At 39.4% G+C, this 20,263-nt stretch overlaps 1 protein-coding gene across 1 annotated transcript in view; it reads right to left on the bottom strand.

Moving 5' to 3' along the window:
* PPM1D (protein phosphatase, Mg2+/Mn2+ dependent 1D) overlaps positions 1-19,985 on the bottom strand; it is a 46,903-nt gene extending 26,918 nt beyond the window's left edge. Inside the window, exons 1-2 of the mRNA XM_047080911.1 lie at positions 19,361-19,985; positions 2,763-2,991 (exon numbers count right to left, since the gene is read on the bottom strand). Of these exons, the coding sequence (XP_046936867.1) occupies positions 2,763-2,991; positions 19,361-19,832 (701 nt within the window). The 5' untranslated portion in view covers positions 19,833-19,985. The remainder of the gene's footprint in view (positions 1-2,762; positions 2,992-19,360) is intronic.
* Positions 19,986-20,263: the final 278 nt, after the last annotated feature.

Raw genomic sequence — 20,263 nt, 5'->3', positions numbered from 1 at the left:
ACAAAATACTCCTCCTTTTTCCAATTATGTATCTATGAAAGACCACATTTTACTTCTGATACTGCAACTAAAACATCTTACAACAGATTGAAGGCAGAAGCAGATATGAGAATCTAGCTATCACTATTAAGCCAGACATTAAAGAGACTTTCAAAAGTGTAAAACAATGCCAATCCTCTCACTAAATACACGTGTTGAGAAATAGCTATTTTTCATAAAAATGTTCTTTATATTAACACAATGGGTTTAGTATTATTTTTTAATGAATTAAGAAATATTTGAAAATGTCTCCATTTTTAGTTTCTAATACGGTAAAATCATTATATATAATCCATATAAACAAAAAGCTCTTTGAGGTCCACAATTTTTAAGAGTATAAAGGGTTCCTGGGGCGCCTGGGTGGCTCAGTAAGTTAAATGTCAACTCTTGATTTTGGCTCAGGTAATGATCTCATGGTTTCTGGGAAGCATGTTGTGCTCTGTGCTGACAGTGCAGAGCCTGTTTGGGATTCTCTCTCTCTGCCCCTCTTCCAATCACATGCGCTCTCTCTCGATCCCTCTCAAAATAAATAAGTAACCATTTTACATTAATTAATTAATGATTTAAAAATTTAAAAATACTCTTCTTTGGCCCAGCAATTCCATCTAGGAAATAATCCTACAAATATATTTGTATGCACAAAAAGATGCGTGCACAAGATTTTTCATTTTACAGTAGTGTTTGTAATATCAACAACAAAAAAATAGAAACAAATACTCTTCAACAGGAGACTAGTTAAATAAATGATGGTACATCCATACATGGTACAGCTTCATATTGGATTGTGCCTGAATAGCCATCAAAGAATACACAGTAATACTGGTTTCTTGAGAGGGAGAGGAACTGGGTGGCCTGTGGGACAGTAGTAGTTGAGAGACCTTCTAAAGTACATCATTTTATGCTACCTAAATTTTAACCAAATGAATGCTCCCATTAAAAATTATACATATTTAGATATATGTAAATCATCATACAGAAAATTATTAACATTTGGTGTATTCCTATACTACTCCTATTTCTCTGCATAGTTGAGATCACACTACAAATATAACTTACATCCTGCTTATTTTGTGACTAGTAAGCATTATCCTATATTACTAAAAATTCTTCATACATATGAGAGTTCATTATACTACTCTCTCTACCTTTACCTATGTTTGAAAATTTTCTTAACACCATGATTTTTAAAAATTTACTATAAACATTTTTAATAGCTATATCATATTCAATGTTATAAATATGTTTGATAATTTACTTAACAATTCTTCAATTGTTGGGCCTTCAAGTTATTTCCAGGCTTCAACAGCCATTAAACATCACTGCAATCAATAACTCTCTTTAGATATTCTGATCCACATTTCAGATTTCTTTAGAATACATTCCCAAAATTACAGAATCTATAAACATTTTTAAGTTAGTGATGTGTATTATATTCTATATAGGTCATACCAATTTATAATCCTACCAACAGGATTCCCATTTCACACTATAAAATATTGAGAAGTATCTGGTTTTTGTTTTTTTTTTTTTTAACTTTGGTAACCCAATAGCAAGAAATAGTTTCACTTCAGCAATTTTTTCAAATATTTACTCGCTTTTGCATTTTTGTTGCTGTTGTTCAAAAGTCCTCTCCTTCATTCACCCATCTGGGTGTGGCAGTGTTTTAGTGTTTTTCTTACTGATTTTTGAACCCCTTATAGTTTAAGGATATTAATTCTTTTCCCAGTTTATTAATACTCTGGAAAAAAACTATTTTGATCTAATAGAAGGAAGAAAAAGGAGGCAAGAAATAATATCATGGTAAGACTTTAGTTAGAACAATTATTTAGAAAATACTGGATTCTATTTAACTTGCCTCATACCCTGAATTTTTAAAAATTAGTATTGGAATAATTTTTAAATGTTCTCATGTTATTCATTCCTCTGGTTTTTAGAATAATCTTGCATTTTAGTGTGCATCATAAAATATGCTAAAGCCACTTTCAGTTCATAGTTTACAAACTACACATTGAAACAATAACTTGAAACAGGCAAAATAAAATAATCAGAAGAAAGGTTTGCAGCAGCATATCTGACTTAAAAAATCAAAGAGCTAGGGGCGCCTGGGTGGCTCAGTCGGTTAAGCGTCCGGCTTCAGCTCAGGTCATGATCTCACAGTACGTGAGTTCGAGCCCCGCATCAGGCTCTGTGCTGACAGCGCAGAGCCTGGAGCCTGCTTCAGATTCTGTGTCTCCCTCTCTCTCTGCCCCTCCCCTGCTCATGCTCTGCCTCTCCCTGTCTCAAAAATAAATAAAAACATTAAAAAAAATTTTTTTAATAAAAAAATAAAACAAAGAGCTGAAGGTTAACTGTAACAAAATTCTATTCTCAAAGCCAGATTCAAACTGTTCTACTCCAGAATCCTAAGGGCTGTTCTGTTCAGATTCTGAAAGTCATGCTGATCAGTATTTATGTAAAAGGTGATCAGTAAATCCTTGTATGTGTTACTTGACTCCCATTAAAATAGTATTTCCCTCTGGAGCCATTATTAGAAAAAAAAAAAAAAGTCAATTCAAAACAATGAGGTAAGTATGAACACAGATGGGTACTTTATATTAGGCAAACTAAAAACATGTAATACTGAGAAAATAACTTCAAAAGTGAGTAAAGGTCAATCTGGTTAGTAAAGCAGAAAAGGACTAAATAGAACCAAGAGAGGAAAGACAAAACAGCACAAGGATTACCTCCCACCAAGTCCTTCGATTCGTTCTCTTTCCTTGGGAAGTTCTGGCTTATGGTCCTGTGTCACCTCCACAGCTCTGACAAAATCATCCTTCGGGTCATCCTGAATTCCAAGAACCACCCCTGAGTCACCCACGTGAGCTACATACATCTTCATGCCCCGTATGATGACCACACTGGCAGTTGTCCCTGATGTGCTGGGAAGACCTGTCATAGTCTTTGGCCATTCTGCTGTAATAAGAAATAAAATATTTTACTCTTCCAGATATAAACGTTAGTATTGTATCAGAATAAAAATGGCAACATGTGCTGAATCAGACTTGATTTAGAAAAAAAAAAAAAAGACCTGAATTAGCATAGAATAAAATTTAAGAATATTTTTAAAGCTATTCAAAAAGAACTTGTGTTAATTCCTTCATCAATATATTAATGAATTTTATAAATAATATAATTATATTACAACCATCAAACCAACATTAGGAAAAAAATATTACAGGATAGGGGCAGCTGGGTGGCTCAGTTGATTGAGTGTCTGACTCTGGCTCGTCATGATCTCCCTATTCGTGAGTTCAAGCACCATATTGGGCTTGCTGCTGTCAGCCTGTCAACACAGGGCCCACTTTGGATCCTCTGTCTCCCCTCTCCCAACCCCACCCCGCTTGCACTCTCTCAAAAATAAATAAATATTTTTTAAAAAATATATTATAGGATAAAGTAACTAGTTCCAAATGTCTTAGTCCTAACTACATTTAGCAGCAAGGATGTCCTCAGAGTTTTGATACCTCTATAGCCAGTAGCTTAGCATCTATTTATTAATTTCTCTTTGAAAAGATTTCCATAAAAAAGCTACTTGAGTTGTTTTTGAAGTAGCTGTTTTGAATATTCGTAATCTAACAAATAACATTTTTATTGAGCACTTATTGTATACCAGGTTCTGTGCTAAGAGCTTTACATGAATAATCTAAAATAACCACTTGCAAAAACCAAAACAAAAAAAACAACAAAATAACACTTGCATGGGGCGCCTGGGTGGCTCAGTTTGCTAAGCATCCAAATTTGGCTCAGGTCATGATCTCATGGTTTGTGGGTTTGAGCCCCATGCTGACAGCTCAGAGCCTGGAGCCTGCCTCAGATTCTGTGTCTCCTTCTCTCTACCCCTCCCCCGCTCACACTCTGTCTCTCTCAAAAATAAACATTAAAAAAATTTTTTTTGATTAAAATAATACTTGCAGCAAACCTCCAAGACAAGTAAAATTATTCCCATTATTTTTATTTTGCAAATAGGGAAATCAATAGTTTCAAATAGTTCAGAAAGTTGCTCAAGACAACTCAAATATCAAGTGGCAGAGACCCAATATATTTAACTCCAAAATCTTAAATGTCTAGTTCATTGTTATTGAAAAACTCTAAATATTCTGGGGGCACCTGGGTGGCTCAGTCAATTAAGGGTCTGACTCTTGATTTCAGCTCAGGTCATGCATGATCTCAGGGGTCGTGAGCTTGAGGCTCAAAGCCTGCCTGGGATTCGCTCTCTGCCCCTCCCCCACTTGTGAGTGCGCTCTCGCTCTCTAAAATAAACTTTTAAAAAACTTGAAATATTCTGTAATATTAAATAAACTACAATTTATGGTTCAAGATAGCCAACTGAATCCAAACACTGACACATTCTCCTCACCAAAATCCCATTGAAAGGACAGAATATAAGTATTAGAAAAAGTCCATAGCAGTCATGAACACAGAGAAGGGGCATAAGCAAATCTGAGGAATCCCCAGAATTTTAAAGAAATGGAATTACATTAAAGGAAAAATCAGAATGCAGAACTTGTAATCCAATATAAGCAAAAACCACAGTCAGTAAAGAAAGCAATACATCAGTTTTCCCTGTTAAGAGAGTCCCAGAAAAGCTCAAACTCACAGACAGTGACAGCAGCTGTGTCAGGAATAGATAGCAGAAGTTTGGCAGATATAGTTAAAACTTCAGGAGCTAGGTCAGTGCCTAAACTTCTGCACAGTAAAAGGTGAAACATTTTAGTTCTTAAGCTGCCAGTAATTATAATACCTTTCTTTTAAGGGAAGTGATGCATCTGTTGATAGAGACAACAGGGGCTCAAAGGGGATGAGGGATAAGAAATAGGGCCTAAAAAACTGGATGGGGTGCTACACACCTTTCATAGCCACAAGGTTTCTCTAGTGTATTCAGGTTAACTAGAGTTCTTTTCTTTTTTTTTTTTTTAAACATTTATTTACTTTTGAGAGACAGAGACAGAGCATGAGCAGGGGAGGAATGGAGAGAGAGGGAGACACCGAATCCAGGCTCCAGGCTCTGAGCTGTCAGCACAGAGCCCGATGCGGGGCTTGAACTCATGGACCATGAGATCATGACCTGAGCTGAAATCAAGTCGGATGCTTACCCACTGAGCCACTCAGGTGCCCCCTAGAGTTCTTTTCTTTACAATATTACATACGCTAAAAAGATATTTCTTGAATCCTACCGTGCATCTCATCTCATCCAGCAGATGGAATCCACCCCACAGAATGTCCTGTCACTCACAGCAGAGGGCTGCTTGCAACATATGAAATAATGGCCCTCACAACTGCTGAGGGAAACCAGAACAGCTACCAATACTGATGAAGCTAGAAATTCACACAATGTAAAACCACTGCAACAGTACTAGACACACAGTAAATGCTCAATAAATGTTAGTTTTTGTTATGACCATTATTTAAGAAAAGCAAAGAGCCTGAGAGGCATCAAGAGGAGTATACAAACAAAAAAGGCCCCCCCCAAAAAAAAATCTGTGGAAAAATCCTAAGAATCTATAGATTATTGGCACTGACAAGGTTCAGTACGGTTATATATTGTTATATAAAATATCAATGCTATTTCTGTAAACCAGCAACAAAAAATTACAGTGTTACAAATGTTGGGGTGCCCGATGGCTCAGCTGGTTGAACATCTATCTGACTCTTGATTTGGGCTCAGGTCATGATCCCAGGGTTGTGGGATTGAGCCCTATATCCAGCTCTGTGCTGAGCATGGAGACTGCTTAGGATTCTGTCTCTCCATCTGCCCCTTTCCGCTGCTCAGGGGCACACGTTTTCTCTCTCTCCCTCTTACTGTCTTTTAAAAAAATTACAAAATGTAACTTTTAAAATACCACTCACAATTAACAGCAAAAGGTATATATCTGGGAACATGGCTAACAAATCTCTAACAAGACTTTTATGGAAAAGTTGTAAACCAGAGTATGGTTTACAAGAGAATGGTAAGCACAGAAACGGACCCATGCATATTTAAACACTTGAGGGGCGCCTGGGTGGCTCAGTCGGTTAAGCGTCCGACTTCAGCTCAGGTCACGATCTCACGTTCCGTGAGTTCGAGCCCCGCGTCGGGCTCTGGGCTGATGGCTCAGAGCCTGGAGCCTGCTTCCGGTTCTGTGTCTCCCTCTCTCTCTGCCCCTCCCCCGTTCATGCTCTGTCTGTCTCTGTCTCAAAATAAATAAACGTTAAAAAAAAAAAAAATTAAACACTTGATACACGAACAGTAAAGATAGCATCCAGTACATGAAATTGCAACAAGATTTAAAACAAAACAAAAAGCAAAAAACAGGTGTCTGGGTGGCCGACCACGCAGAGCTTGCTTGAGATTCTCTCTCTCCTTCTCTCTCTGCCCCTCCCCTGCTCTCTCTCTCTTTAAATAACCCCAAAACTACCAAACATTTTGGGTCCCTGATGCCAAGCACAAAAAGTCAATTCTAGGTACATCAAATGACTTAATATGAAAGTAAAGCTTAAGCTGCTTAGAAAATACTTAGGAAGGTACATTCATGACCTCAAGATAGGGAAGGATTTCCTAAAGACAAAAGATGGGCTAGCCATATAAAGAAAATGTGAAATGGTACTACCATCAAAATTAAGAATTCTTGTCAGGAGATCCCATGAGTAGAGCGAAAAGATATCTCAAAAAATGGAGTTTGTAATATATATACATTCCACAGGAATAGTATCCAGAATATATAAAATGCTCCTACAAAATAAATCAATAAGACTATGCAATAAAAAATGGATAAAAGGCTTGAACAGGCCTTTTGCATAAAAGGAAATCCAAACAGACAAAAACCATGCAAAGGTATTCAGCTTCTTTAATCAACAGGGAAATATAAAATAAAAACCACAATGAGATTCCACTACACAATTATCAGATCACATAAATTAAAGTCTGACAATAGTAACTGTGATTAGGAATATGGAGCAACATGTTCTATCAACTACTGGTGGGAGTATAAACTGATATAACCACTTGGGAAAACATCTAGGCATTATCAAAAATAAATATACATATACACTTTGACTACTCACTATCCCTAGACATATACCATAAATCAATGTGTGTATGTGCATATATATATATATATATATATATACACACACACACACACACACATATACATACACACAATACATATCAATGTTCAGAGATGCATCATTCATATGGGCTGAAAAGGAGGAACAACCCAAATGTCCTTCAATGTGACAAAAGACTACAATAGACTACACTACATGTAACATGTAAGAATCTCACAAGAAGCATGAGATAAAAGCAAACCGCATGATTTTCTTCAAAAGAAAACTATCATGTTTTAAAATAAGTAGTAAAACTATTGAGAAAAATAAGTAAATCAGGGCAGCTGGCTCAGTCAGTGGAGCATTCGACTCTTGATCTTGGGGTTGTGGGTCTGAGCCCAACGTTGGGTGAAGAGATTACTTAAAAATAAAATCTTTAAGGAGTATCTGGGTGGCTCAGTCGGTTAAGCATCTAACTCTTGATTTCGGCTCAGGTCATGATTTTGTGGTCATGGAATCAGGCCCCACGTCAGACTCAGTGTAGGGCACAGAGCCTGCTTGGGATTCTCTCTCTCTCTCTCTCTCTCTCTCTCTCTCTCTCTCTCTCCCTCCCCCCCCCTCCCTCCCTCTCTCTCTGTTCTTTCTCCACTCGTGCTTGCTCTCTCAAAAAAACTTTCTTTTAAAAAGGAAAAAAGAAAGAAAAATAAGTAAATTGCTATAGAACTATCACCACAAAAGTCAGGACAGTGGTTACCCCTTGAGAAGATAAGAATATGAGATCAGAAAAGACATATGTGGCTTCTGTTGTACAGGCAATGTTCTCTTACTTAACTTTTAAAGCTCATTTTTGTAACTACTCATTGAAGTGTACATTTACGTTTCGTGACATTTTTATATGTATGCTATATTTCACATTTTGTTTAAAGTTAAAAAACAAAAACAAAAACAAAAAAGCAGGAAGGAAGCATCAATTTTGCATGCATAGATCACAGCAGACAGCTCCCTAGCCCATCTACTTTCCCAGTTTGGTCACAGGTATTACTCCTAGAAGCTCAACCTACAGTATGTTGAATGTTTCTTTCAATTATTTTGTGGGTTAACTACAGCTCCCGCTTAAAATTTTCTTTTTCTTTTTTAACTTTCATTTATTTATTTTTGAGAGAGATGGAGAGAGATGAAAGAGAGAGAGAGAGAACAAGTGAGGGAGAGGCAGAGAGAGAGGGAGACAGAATCCAAAGCAGGCTCCAGGCTCTGAGCTGTCAGCACAGAGCCTAATACAGGTCTGGAACTCACGAACTGTGAGATCATGACCTGAGCCAAAGTCGGACACTCAACCAACTGATCCACCCAGTTGCCCCCATAAAACCTTTTCTTTTCAAATAAGCTAAAATAGATTTTTTTTAAAGTTCTTAGCTGCAAAAAACAATTATCACAGTAAGTATGAATGAGAGAACTCCCAGAAAGGTTCTTAAGCACATTCAGAAAGCAAAATTTACCTAAAATTTACCAGCTGTTTGCAAAAAGCACCTAAACAAGATGGAAAAGAAGAAAAAGAACTTTAAAGAAAAAGGATATTCAAAATTATAATATTAACATTATTTAAATCACATTTTTTGGTCAAAAACACTAATATGTACAAAGTGATATTCTGCAATGATCTAAAAATACTGAACATGCTCTCATCATTTGAAAGTCACCTTTTATCATATGCTACATTTTGCCTCAGACCTATTTCTAGACTCATCCTACTAATCTATTTATGGTTCTTTTCAATAATTAGGAATTTAAGTATTCCCCAATTCTTCTTCTATTTTTAACAATCTTAAGATTTCCATGGGGCGCCTGGGTGGCTCAGTTGGTTGAGTGTCTGACTTTGGCTCAGGTCATGATCCCACAGTCCATGAATTCGAGCCCTGCGTCGGGCTCTGCGCTGACAGCTCAGGGCCTGGAGCCTGCTTCGGATTCTGTGTCTCCCTCTCTCCCTCTGTCCCTACCCTGCTCATGCTCTGTCTCTCTCTGTCTCAAAAATAAATAAAAACATTAAAAAAAAAGAATTCCAAAAAACTTTAGAAGTTGGAAATTTAAAATAACAAACCCTGTTGAGGTCTGATTAAAACTGCAATAAATTTATATACTAAGGAATCAACATCTTTATAATTAGTGTTCCTTGTTTTCTACTTTACATTTTATTTTAATCTTTTAGTTTTTAAAAAATGACTTAACAGGGCACCTGGGTGGCTCAGTTGGTTAAGCGTCCGACTTCAGCTCAGGTCACAATCTCACAGTTTGTGAGTTCAAGCCCTGTGTTGGACTCTGTGCTGACAGCTCAGAGCCTGGAGCCTGCTTGGGATTCTGTGTCTCCCTCTCTCTCTGCCCCTCCCCCGGCTCACACTCTGTCTCTCTCTCTCTCTCTCTCTCTCTGTCAAAAATAAACATTAAGAAGAATTTTTTTTTCAATGACTTAAAAAAGGGGCGCCTGGGTGGCTCAGTCGATTAAGCGTCTGATTCTTGGTTTTGGCTCTGGTCATGATCTCATGGTTCATGAGTTTGAGCCCCACAACAGGCCCTGCACTAGAAGCACAGAGCCTGCTTGGGATCCTCTCTCTTCTCTCTCTCTCTCTCTAAATAAACTTTTTTAAAAAATGTATTCAAAAAATGATTTAAAAACAAATGACTTAAAACTAGGAGCATATTAAAAAGACAGTATCATAGGGCGCCTGGGTGGCTCAGTCAGTTAAGCATCCAACTTTGGCTCAGGTTGTCATCTCACAGTCCGTGAGTTGGAGCCCTGTGTCGGGTTCTATGCTAACAGCTCAGAGCCTGGAGCCTGCGATTCTGTGTCTTCCTGTCTCTCTGCTCCTCCCCCATCCACGCTGTCTGTCTCTCTCTCAAAAATAAATAAACATTTTTAAAAATTCAAGAAAAAAAAGGAAGCAATTAGGTAAACACTAAAATCTATTTTTTAATATTTTTTTAATGTTTATTTGAGAGAGAGAGACAGAGCATGAGCATGGGAGGGGCACAGAGACAGAATCTAAAGCAGGGGGCTCAAACGTGGGGCTCAAACTCACGAACTGCGAGATCACAACCTGAGCTGAAGTTGGACACTCAACCAACTGAGCCACTCAGGCGTTCCAACACTAAAATCTTTTAAACACATTTTATTGACCCTTCTCTTGAGGCAAGAATATTAGTCAAAGAAGCCGCAACTAAAATGGGTTCCTTGATCTGTGTAGGGATTAGAGAACCATGAGGTTACAGAAATCAGATAGGAGTAGTTACATAGGAGTAGTTAACGCAAAGCAAAATTGGTAGGATTACCTTACCTAACTGACAACAGGGCAGAGGGAAAAAATGCATCTCCAGAATGGTCACTCACAAGGCCTTATTTGATTCAAAGAATCAAAAACAAAACAAGAAACAAAACAAAAACCAAAAACTTTTCCTAGTTTAATTAAAGAAATCATTAACCTTCTTCAAAATGGTATATGGCCATTTACATGTACTTGTACACCAAGGAAAGAGAAATACCCACATTATTGAGTAACTAATGAATGACGGCTCTAAGTTAATAATTCTGGAGCTACAGAACACAACCACAGTCCACTGGTCATGGGCTAAGGCTCATGGAGACCAAGTACTAAATAGCACTTTGAATCCAGTCCACCTCAGGCTCAGTGGAACCCCAAACCTATGCCACAGCTAGTTTAGTCCCCAAATAATTGCAGCAACTAATAGCTTCTCCTCATAGCTCTTAATTGACGAGTCAGGAAGCCTATTATACTTGAAGAGGCCAAGTGTTAAGATTTTAGAGCACCCTAACAATGATACTCTCCTCCAAAATAGTAAATGAAAAGCATTATCTCATCTCTCAAAGAATCACAAAGATTGGTTGGCACCATTAAAACATGAAAGCAGGGGTAGGGATCCAACATATTTAATTCTATAGTTTGACCACTGCAAAAGTTCTGACAGTTCTTGGAAAACGAGAGTGGATTACATTCAGTGGTGATCCTAAATGCAACTGCTGTTTCTGATTTATCCTCTTTAGTAAAACAAATAAATACAGCCTTGGCTATCTGTATGCATTCAGCAGCAAGGCCCTGATGAAACTGCTACTTAAATTCCTGGAGATACCCAGGCTTCCGATCTTTCTGAGACCTGTTTCTTTGGATTTACTTTTTTTCTTTTTTGCATAAAATGAAGTAATTATGCATGAATAATTCAGACAATTTCTTGTTCTTGAACGGATAGAGACTAAATAGCCAAGAGTATATCCCATCACTCCCAAGTACTATCACAGTATCTAATTCCTATAAACAAGGGCATTCTCCTACAGGCCCACAATCAACCATCAAAATCAGGAAATTAACACTGATACCATACTACCAATTAATCTACAGATCTCATTCAAATTTTCATCAATTATCCTAACAATATGCTTTATAATAAAAGGATAAAATTCAGGACCTCTTTATTATATTTACTCATCCTATCTCTTTAGCCTTTCAATCTGGAAAAATTCTTCTGTTTCCTTGATGCTTTTTAAGACTACTAGATCAATCATTTCAAGAATGTCTCTCCATTTGGGTTTGTTTCATGTTTCCTCATGTTTGTATTCAGATTATGCATTTTTGGCAGGAATAACACAGAAGTGTTAAATATCATCTTCTCATTGCTGGCAGTATGCAATCTCAATTTATGCATTAAAATAACACTACCTTTGGTCACTTAAGTTCGTGTCTACCAGGTTTCTCCACTCTAATCTTTTTCCTCTTGTAATTAATAAGTATTTTGTGGGAAGATAATCTGAGACCATGTAAAAAATCCTTGTAGTGGGTTGAATGAAATGTAGGTCCACCCTGAACCTGTGAATGTGACCTTATTTGGGAAAAAGATCTTTACAGGTGTAATTAGGTTAAAGATCTTAAGAGATCATCCTGGATTAGACTGGGCCCTAAATTTTGGATTTAGTGCCCTTAAAGGGAACAAGTGTCCTTAAAAGAGAAGGGGAGAAGACACAAAGGGATATAAAGATGGTGGATGGGGCTCCTGGCTGGCTCAGTCAGTGGAACACACAACTCTTGATCTCAGGGCTGTGAGTCCAGCCCCACTTTGTGTGTATACAGTGCTTTAAAACAGGGGTGCCTGGATGGCTCAGTTAAGCATCCGAATGGATTTCTGATTTCAGCTCAGGTCATGATCTCACGGTCCACAAATTCAAGCCCCACATCAGTCTTACACTGACAGCGTGGACTCTGCTTCGGATGTTCTCTCTCCCTCAATCTGCCCCTCCCCACTGTGTGTCCGCCCTCTCTCCCTCTCCCCTCTCTTTCTCTCTCTCAAATAAATAAACCTTAAAAAAAAAAAAAAAAGGATGCTTAAAAATAAAATCTTAAAAAAAAAAAAAAGACGGTGGCAAGTAGGTGATAAATCTACAAGCCAAGAAATGCCAAGGATTGCTGGAAGCCACCAGAAGCTAGGAGAGAGCATGGAACAGATTCTCCCACAGAGCTTCCAAAACAGAGGCTAACACCTTGATTTCAGATGTCAGACCTCCAGAACCATAAAAGAATAAATTTCTGTTATGTTAAGCTACTCAATTCATGCTAATTTATTATAACACCTTTAAGAAACTAATATAATTCTGTTCCTCAAATTTTCACCCACTAGTTTTAGCATTCACTTATGTCTCCTGATTGAATCATTATTATGATGGTTACTAAACATGATTCTCTATCATTCCTGCTACATTTATTAGTGGCCTTTCTACTGTAAAGCCTTACACATTTGTAATAGCCAAAACTGAAGACAACCCAAATGTCCATCAGTAAGTGAATGGATAAACAAATTGTGGTGTATCTACACAATGGAATGCTACTCAGTAAAAAGGAATGAACTACTGATATATGCCAAAACATGTGGTAACAGAAATTATCTAATACTGATCGAAAGAAATGATTGACAAAAATAGAAAAAATCTAGTACTGGATAAATATGGCAAACTCTTTCGAACATGTGATGTGTGAGAAGGTGAAGGTCCTTGAAAGTAAAAACAGAAATACCAAACCAAAATAAAGATACAGGTTTAAAATTCTCTGATTTAAGAGAACTCTTCTTCAAATTTAATTCTATCACACTTTCCCTTATCTTTCCTTCTATCCCTCCCATTCTCTTTCAGTGTTGGTCTCATTTCTAAATTTAAGGTAAATGAAAACTATCTGCCAAACCTATTCTTCAGCAGCACCTGGGTGGCTCAGTCAGTTGTGCATCAGATTCTTGATTTAGGCTCAGGTCATGATCTCACAGTTTATGAGTTCAAGCCCGGCCTCAGGCTCTGTTCTGACAGCTCAGATCTGGAGACTGCTTTGGATTCTGTGCCTCTGTCTCTCTCTCTCCCTCAAAAATGTCCCCCCACCCCTCAAAAATAAACATTAAAAAAAAATTTTTAAAGCACAAACTTTAAAACATTATTTCTTAGAAGGCGAGCATAACACAAGAATAACGCATACATGTGAATACACATAAATCAGGTACGTATTATAACTTGGGAACAAAGAGTAAAGAAAATAAGAAAATAATATGAAAAAAAAATGACTTTAATTCCATTTCTAGGGTTTCTACCCAAAAGAAATGAAAACAGAATCAAACAACCTATGTTCACAGCAGCATTATCCATGCTAGCCAAAAGGTGGATACAACCCAAATGTCTATCAACAGATGAATGGATAGACAAAATGTCATATATACATAGGATAGAATATTATTCACCATTAAAAAGGAAAAAATCCTGATACATGGCTATAATCTGGATGAACCTTAAAGACATTATGCTAAGTGAGATAAGACACAAAAAAGACAAATATTACATGATTCCACTTATACGGGGTACCTAGAATAGGTAAATTCATAGTGACACTAAGTAAAACAGACGTTACCAGGGGCTAGGGATGAGGATAATAGGGAATTACTGTTTAATGATTACAGTTTCTGTATGGGAGGATGAACAAATTCTGAAAATGGACAATAGTGATGGTTGCACAATACTGTGAGTATACTGAACTGTATACATAAAATTGGCTAAAATGGTAAATCTTGTATGTATTTTACCACAATTTTTTAAATGGGAAAAATTTTTGTAATTAAAAAATAGAAGTAAAAAATCCAATTTAATCATTTCACCCACAGAAATTCAACTAAACTAGCAGTTACTTTAAGCAAGAAATCAGCTCTAAGAGATTAATTATGAAGTATGTAAGGCATCCCCAACCAAAAGACCTCAAAATTTACCTGAAAGACAGATAAAAACATAATGGTCATCTCACAATTGTCTGTGTGATCTTTACCGGGATTTCACAAAGCCAAACTCTTTTCATAATAATTCTAAGAGCTTATTTGCCCTTTTCACTGTGTTGACATTTGAACTGATGGTTCAAAAGCAGTGCTTTGTAAAACTGCTGGTGCCTTAGCAGGAATCAAGGCAGTGACACCAAACTGAATTAGTAGTCTCTGTATTCTCCACAGCCACCCACTTACAGTTAAAAAACAAAAACCAAGTGGGGGGGTGGGGGTGGGGGGAGGGAACCAAACCAGTTTTACTTAATGTCCTTGATGTCGCAATAAAAAATTAATTTTATTAAGCCTCCACCCATGAACACATGTCTTTTTATATTCTGTAGAGAAAGAGAAGTACATACAACAGGCTTCTGTTGCATATTATGCCTGTCTAGAGGAAAAGTACCTTTGACTCTGTGAGTTATGAAATGATCTAGCCCATTTTTCACGGACCATCATTTTTACTTGCAAGACTGATAAACTATATTAACAACACTTGGGCATTTGACATACATTTTCTTCAAAATGAACAAAGTGAAGGGCGCCTGGGTGACCCAGTTGGTTAAACGTCGGACTACTGATTTCTGCTCAGGTCACGATCTCACGGTTCGTGAGTTCAAGCCCCATATCAGGCTCTGCACTGACAGCATGGAGCCTGCTTGGGATTCTCTCTCTGCCCCTTCCCCATGCATGTGCCCAAGCACACTCTTTCTCAAATAAAATAAACTTTAAAAAATAATAAACAAGGGGCACCTGGGTGGCTCAGTCGGTTGAGCATCCAACTTCAGCTCAGGTCATGATCTCACAGCTGGTGAGTTGGAGCCCTGCATTGGGCTCTGTGTTGATAGCTCAGAGCCTGGAGCCTTCTTCAGATTCTGCGTCTCCCTCTCTTTCTCTCTGCCCTTCCCCGCTTGTGCTCTCTGTCTCACTTAAAAATAAATTTAAAAACATTAAAAAATAAATAAAAAGTAAACAATATGTACAAAGTGAGCTCTTGACTTCAAGAAAAACAACTGGCAGTATTTGTTGCCAGTGATAAACTTTTTTTTTTTGAGAAAGCAAGAGAGCACAAGTGGGGGAGGGGGAGAGAGAGAGAGAGAAAGAGAGAATTCCAAGCAGGCTCTCCTCTGTCAGCACAGAGCCCAATTTGGGGCTCAAACTCATGAACCGTGAGATCATGATCTGAGCCAAAATCAAGAGTTGGACACTTAACTAACTGAGCCACCCAGGTGCCCTGCCAGTGATGAATTTCTAATTGCTGCTTAAAAACTCACATTTTGGAAAATGTGTATTCACTACAGTGAACTTGATAGCTTCCCAATCTTAAGACTTTTCTGATGAGATCAGGAATATTAACAAATGTGACATTTTCATATTGCATAATAAAATGTCAATATTTCAAAAATAGGCATAATTCAGTGATTATTTCCCAAATGACTAATGTACCGTGTCATAAATTACACATGGGTAATGATTCATGATTCATTCCAAGTGCAAGGCAGACCAATCAATCAGGTTTCAGATTCCATTTTTACCAACCTTACGAAACTATCACTTTGGTGTAGGATATCCACAATTATCTGAAAACACCACTAAACTATTCCTCCCTTTTCCTATTATATATGTGAGGTTGCCTTTTCTTTCCTTACATACTTCAACCAGAAAACCCAACACAATAGACTGAATGCAGAAACAGATATGAGAATATTTATTTCAGTATTTCTTATTTCAGAAAAAAGCATTTTCACTTAAATTATATATTGGGGTGCCTGGATGGCTCAGTCAGTTAAGCCTCCCAGGTCATGATCTCATGGTTCATGAGTTCAAGCCCCACATCGGGCTCTGTGCTGACAGCTCAGAGCCTCCAGCCTGCTTCAGATTCTGTCCCTCCTTCTCTCTTTGTCCCTCCCCCGCTCACACTCTGTCTCTCAAAAATGAACAAACGTTAAAAAAAATTTTAATTATATATTAATAATGACTATTTATTGAATAATGAATATGATGAATTATGAATATGTTCATTTAAATGTATTAACATACATTTGATTTACTTTTAATAGGTTAATAAGTATTTTTAAATGTTCTCAGTTTTAATTTCTCACAGTGCAAATATAATGGATGTAGTCCACATAAACAAAAGCTCTTCAGGGTCCTCAATCATTTAAGAGTAAAAAGGGTTCTGAGAGCAGAAAGTTTGAGAACCACTACTATAACCTAAGGAGCACTACAAAAGTAGAAACAAAGGATGCTTAATTCCAAAAGAAACAAACCTTCACAGAAGAAAACATATTGACTTAGAAACTTACAGGAGTTTTTCAGTTTTCTTTTTTGGGGGAGAATTCAAGAAAATGGAGTATTTCAATGTGCTCTGGGACTGTGAAAAGACTAATGTAATAGAAATGTGGGTAACAAATAAAATTGAATAAAGAGTCTAAAGTTGGACTGGGAAGGGCTTACCCTATAAATTATAAACGCAGTTCATTTATATAGAAAATGAGGGGCTATCCATGAATTTGGGACTGAAGAACAATTTTTTTCTAACAACCTTTATCTCCTGGGTGTGCCTGGGTGGCTCAGTCGGTTAAGCATCTGACTTTTGATTTCCACTCAGTTCATGATCTCACAGTTCATGAGTTTGAGCTAATAGCGCATAGCCTGTTTGAGATTCTCTCTCTCCCTCTCTCTGTCCCTCCTCTGCTTGTTTCTTTCTCTCTCTCAAAATAAATAAACTTAAAAAAAAAATCTGCAACTCCTGTGTCAAGACTTTCATATACTCAGCATATTCCTTTTTTTAGGTTTATTTTGAGAGACAGAGAGGGAATTAGTGGGGGAGGGGCAGAAAGAGACAGGAACCTAGGATCCAAAGCAAGCTCTGTGTTGACAGCAGAGAGCTGGATGCAGGGTCTGGAACTCAAAAACAGCAAGATCATGACCTGAGCCGAAGTTGGACACTTAACCTACTGAGCAACCCAGGCAACTTAACCTACTGAGCAACCCAGGCACCCCAATATTTTTTTTTTCAAGTTTTGAGTACAAGGCTTAGCTGTGGAACAAAGCAAACTTTAACATCCGTTTGGTGTATAAGGCTCTAAACTATGCCTCATAAGAGTGAAAGTCTGATTTAAAAAGTATGGTATGTCGGGGCGCCTGGGTGGCGCAGTCGGTTAAGCGTCTGACTTCAGCCAGGTCACGATCTCGCGGTCCGTGAGTTCGAGCCCCGCGTCAGGCTCTGGGCTGATGGCTCAGAGCCTGGAGCCTGTTTCCGATCCTGTGTCTCCCTCTCTCTCTGCCCCTCCCCCGTTCATGCTCTGTCTCTCTCTGTCCCAAAAATAAATAAACGTTGAAAAAAAAAAAAAAAAGTATGGTATGTCAAAAAACATACACATTCACATTTGACAGCATGGTCCCTGCCTTATTAAAAAAATGCTCAAGTAACAAGGTTTATACTTTATACTTTTAGTTCAAATATATGGCACACTCATGCTGCTCCAAGTGTACTGCAAAATAAATAGGCCTCTAAATACTTCTTTGTGTCTAATCTTCCTCTATCTTGATGTCCACTCCTAGTTGCCCTGTAGGCAATGAAATGACATATTTCTGGAATATACTGCAGCGCTTTCCAGCTCTGCTCTGCCTACACGAAAACAAAACAAATAATAGGGGCCTCTGGGATTGGATGGGAAACGCCTCTGACAGGAGGACTGGCTGTTCTATGAGTCAATCAAACAATTTTTGGCAGAAAGCCAGGCAAACAGAAAACAGACTTTGAAAGAAGCTAGTCTACAACTCTGACAATACCTTATAAAAACTGTTCTCTATTTGACCAATTTTTACACTCTTCTATCCCCCTGTCCCGCTGCCGAAAATAAAGCAATATTATGCTACCACAAACGAGAACTTTTTAAATGACCGAGGTTATTATCCTCTCTCTAAAAAAGGCTCATGCCATTCATTCGGAGTAATGGATAAGCACCTATAACTCTGTATAACACATGTTGGGTACAGAAACAATGGCTGCTTTAGAAAACATTTAAAGCTTAGAGGAAACTACAACTCTGCTGAATTTTTAAAAATAAAGCTATTTCCTTTTAGCATATCAGTAATTTCTCCTGTTACTTTGACCAGCAGTTACAACTTTTAAGTAGTAAAAGTGAGAACTGGTGAGAATTATCTGATGGCTTAGCTAAGGCAACTATTAAAAAAAAAAAAGTATACTTTTAAAAAGCCCTAGTCGAATTTAACACACACGCCTAAGGCGGGGCCAGTTTGAGACATAGCAATGCATTCCCCGCTTTTTTTTTTTCCCATAAGCAGTATAAGCATAAAGATCTTTAACACATTTTATGATAAGCAACCGAATTCCTCCCAAGACTTAACTCGTTGGATAATTATATTTAATCTTATTAGTCTGCAGTATACTTCAACTACCAACCACCCGGGGTCAATTTGGTGAACTGACACCACCGGTAGGAGGCAACCGACAGGGACAAGTCCTTCCAGAGCAAAATTATGACAGATTCTAGGGAAGCACTCTCATTTTTGCCGTCTCCCGCTTCCTTTGCGCGTGGCCCAGGTAACAACGTATCTTCAGTTCATCTTTTGGCCAAAATCTGGCGCCAGGTTTCAAACACATTTCCGCAGGCTGCCACCAAAGTGACGCTGGGAGAGGACCGCTTCCCTGGGTCCTTGGAAGGTGGAAATTAAGCGCGGGCCGACTGCGGGGAGACAGCGATCCGATCTTTCCCAAAGCCACTTCGCCCGACCCTCCACCCTCGAAAGCGCTACTGAACCTAGGAGAGACTTCACTTACAACCAAGGTGCACTTTGTAGCGATCTGGGTGCCGGGGGCCCACTCGGGGCTGGCGCTCTTATAAGAGCCCTCAACTGCACGAAGAAGAGACAAACAAGCCAGCGAACTTACCCAGTTTCTTCCACATGGCGAGGTGACAAGCTAGGAAGCCTTTGCGGATGGCAGCGCAAACCTTCGCCGGCTCGGACGAGGTGAATCCCTTCTGCTTCTTGATGAAACCCCACAAATGCTCCCGGGCAAACTGTGCCGCCTCCCGCCCGCCGTGCCCGTCGCACACGGCGAAAAATGCCACTGAGGAACGGCGGCGGCAGCAGCGACCGGGAGTTGGTGAGGCCGCGGAGTCCGGGGGAGGGTCGCGAGCTTCTCGGGCTGCCGCCGCCGGGCCTCTCCCCGAGACTTCGCTGCCAGCAAGAGTCGACGGTGACCGCTGCGGAGGCGACGGCTGAGAGAGCGACCGCCGCGTCGAGGGCTTTTCTTCAGCCGTCGGCTCGGGCTCCACCACGATTTGAGTAACGTCCTCCATGTACTTCCTCCCGCCCTGGTCGGAGAAGACGCTCACTCCTAGCGAGTACAGCCCCGCCATGGCCGGCTGGCCGGGATCCCACCGGTCCCACGCAGCCCGCCGAATCTGGCGGCGGGAGACACACTCCGCGCCCGCCGGCCAACTATTGTTTACCTTCGACGACGCCGAGAGGGGGGAGGGGGCGGTCCCGGAGGGGGGGCACGCGATGTCGGGACTTGTCCGCGAGAGCTGGGCCGGGGCTCTAGGGCGAGAGGAGCCGAGCAGCTGCGCCTGCGCAATGCGCTTCCCCGCCTGCCCGCGCCCACCACACAAATCAGACGTTCTCCTTGGCTGTCGTCATTCGGCTCCCTGGGCCTGACCAATCCGGAGTCGGGTTGGGGCAAACCCGCCCCCAACCCTCGCGCCTACCGGCAACGGCCGAGCTTCATCCTTCTTGCGCGGGCACTGGGCCCGCGCGCTGCCCTGCCGGGCTTTCCGCTTTGCCGTGGGTG

Source organism: Lynx rufus, unplaced genomic scaffold (assembly GCF_022079265.1).
Source record: "Lynx rufus isolate CCGP_SWC_20201006 ecotype Redwood Valley unplaced genomic scaffold, mLynRuf1.p SCAF_18, whole genome shotgun sequence".
NCBI lineage: Eukaryota > Metazoa > Chordata > Mammalia > Carnivora > Felidae > Lynx > Lynx rufus.
The sequence above is the reverse complement of the archived record's forward strand: the minus strand, read 5'-3'. Positions and strand labels throughout refer to the sequence as shown.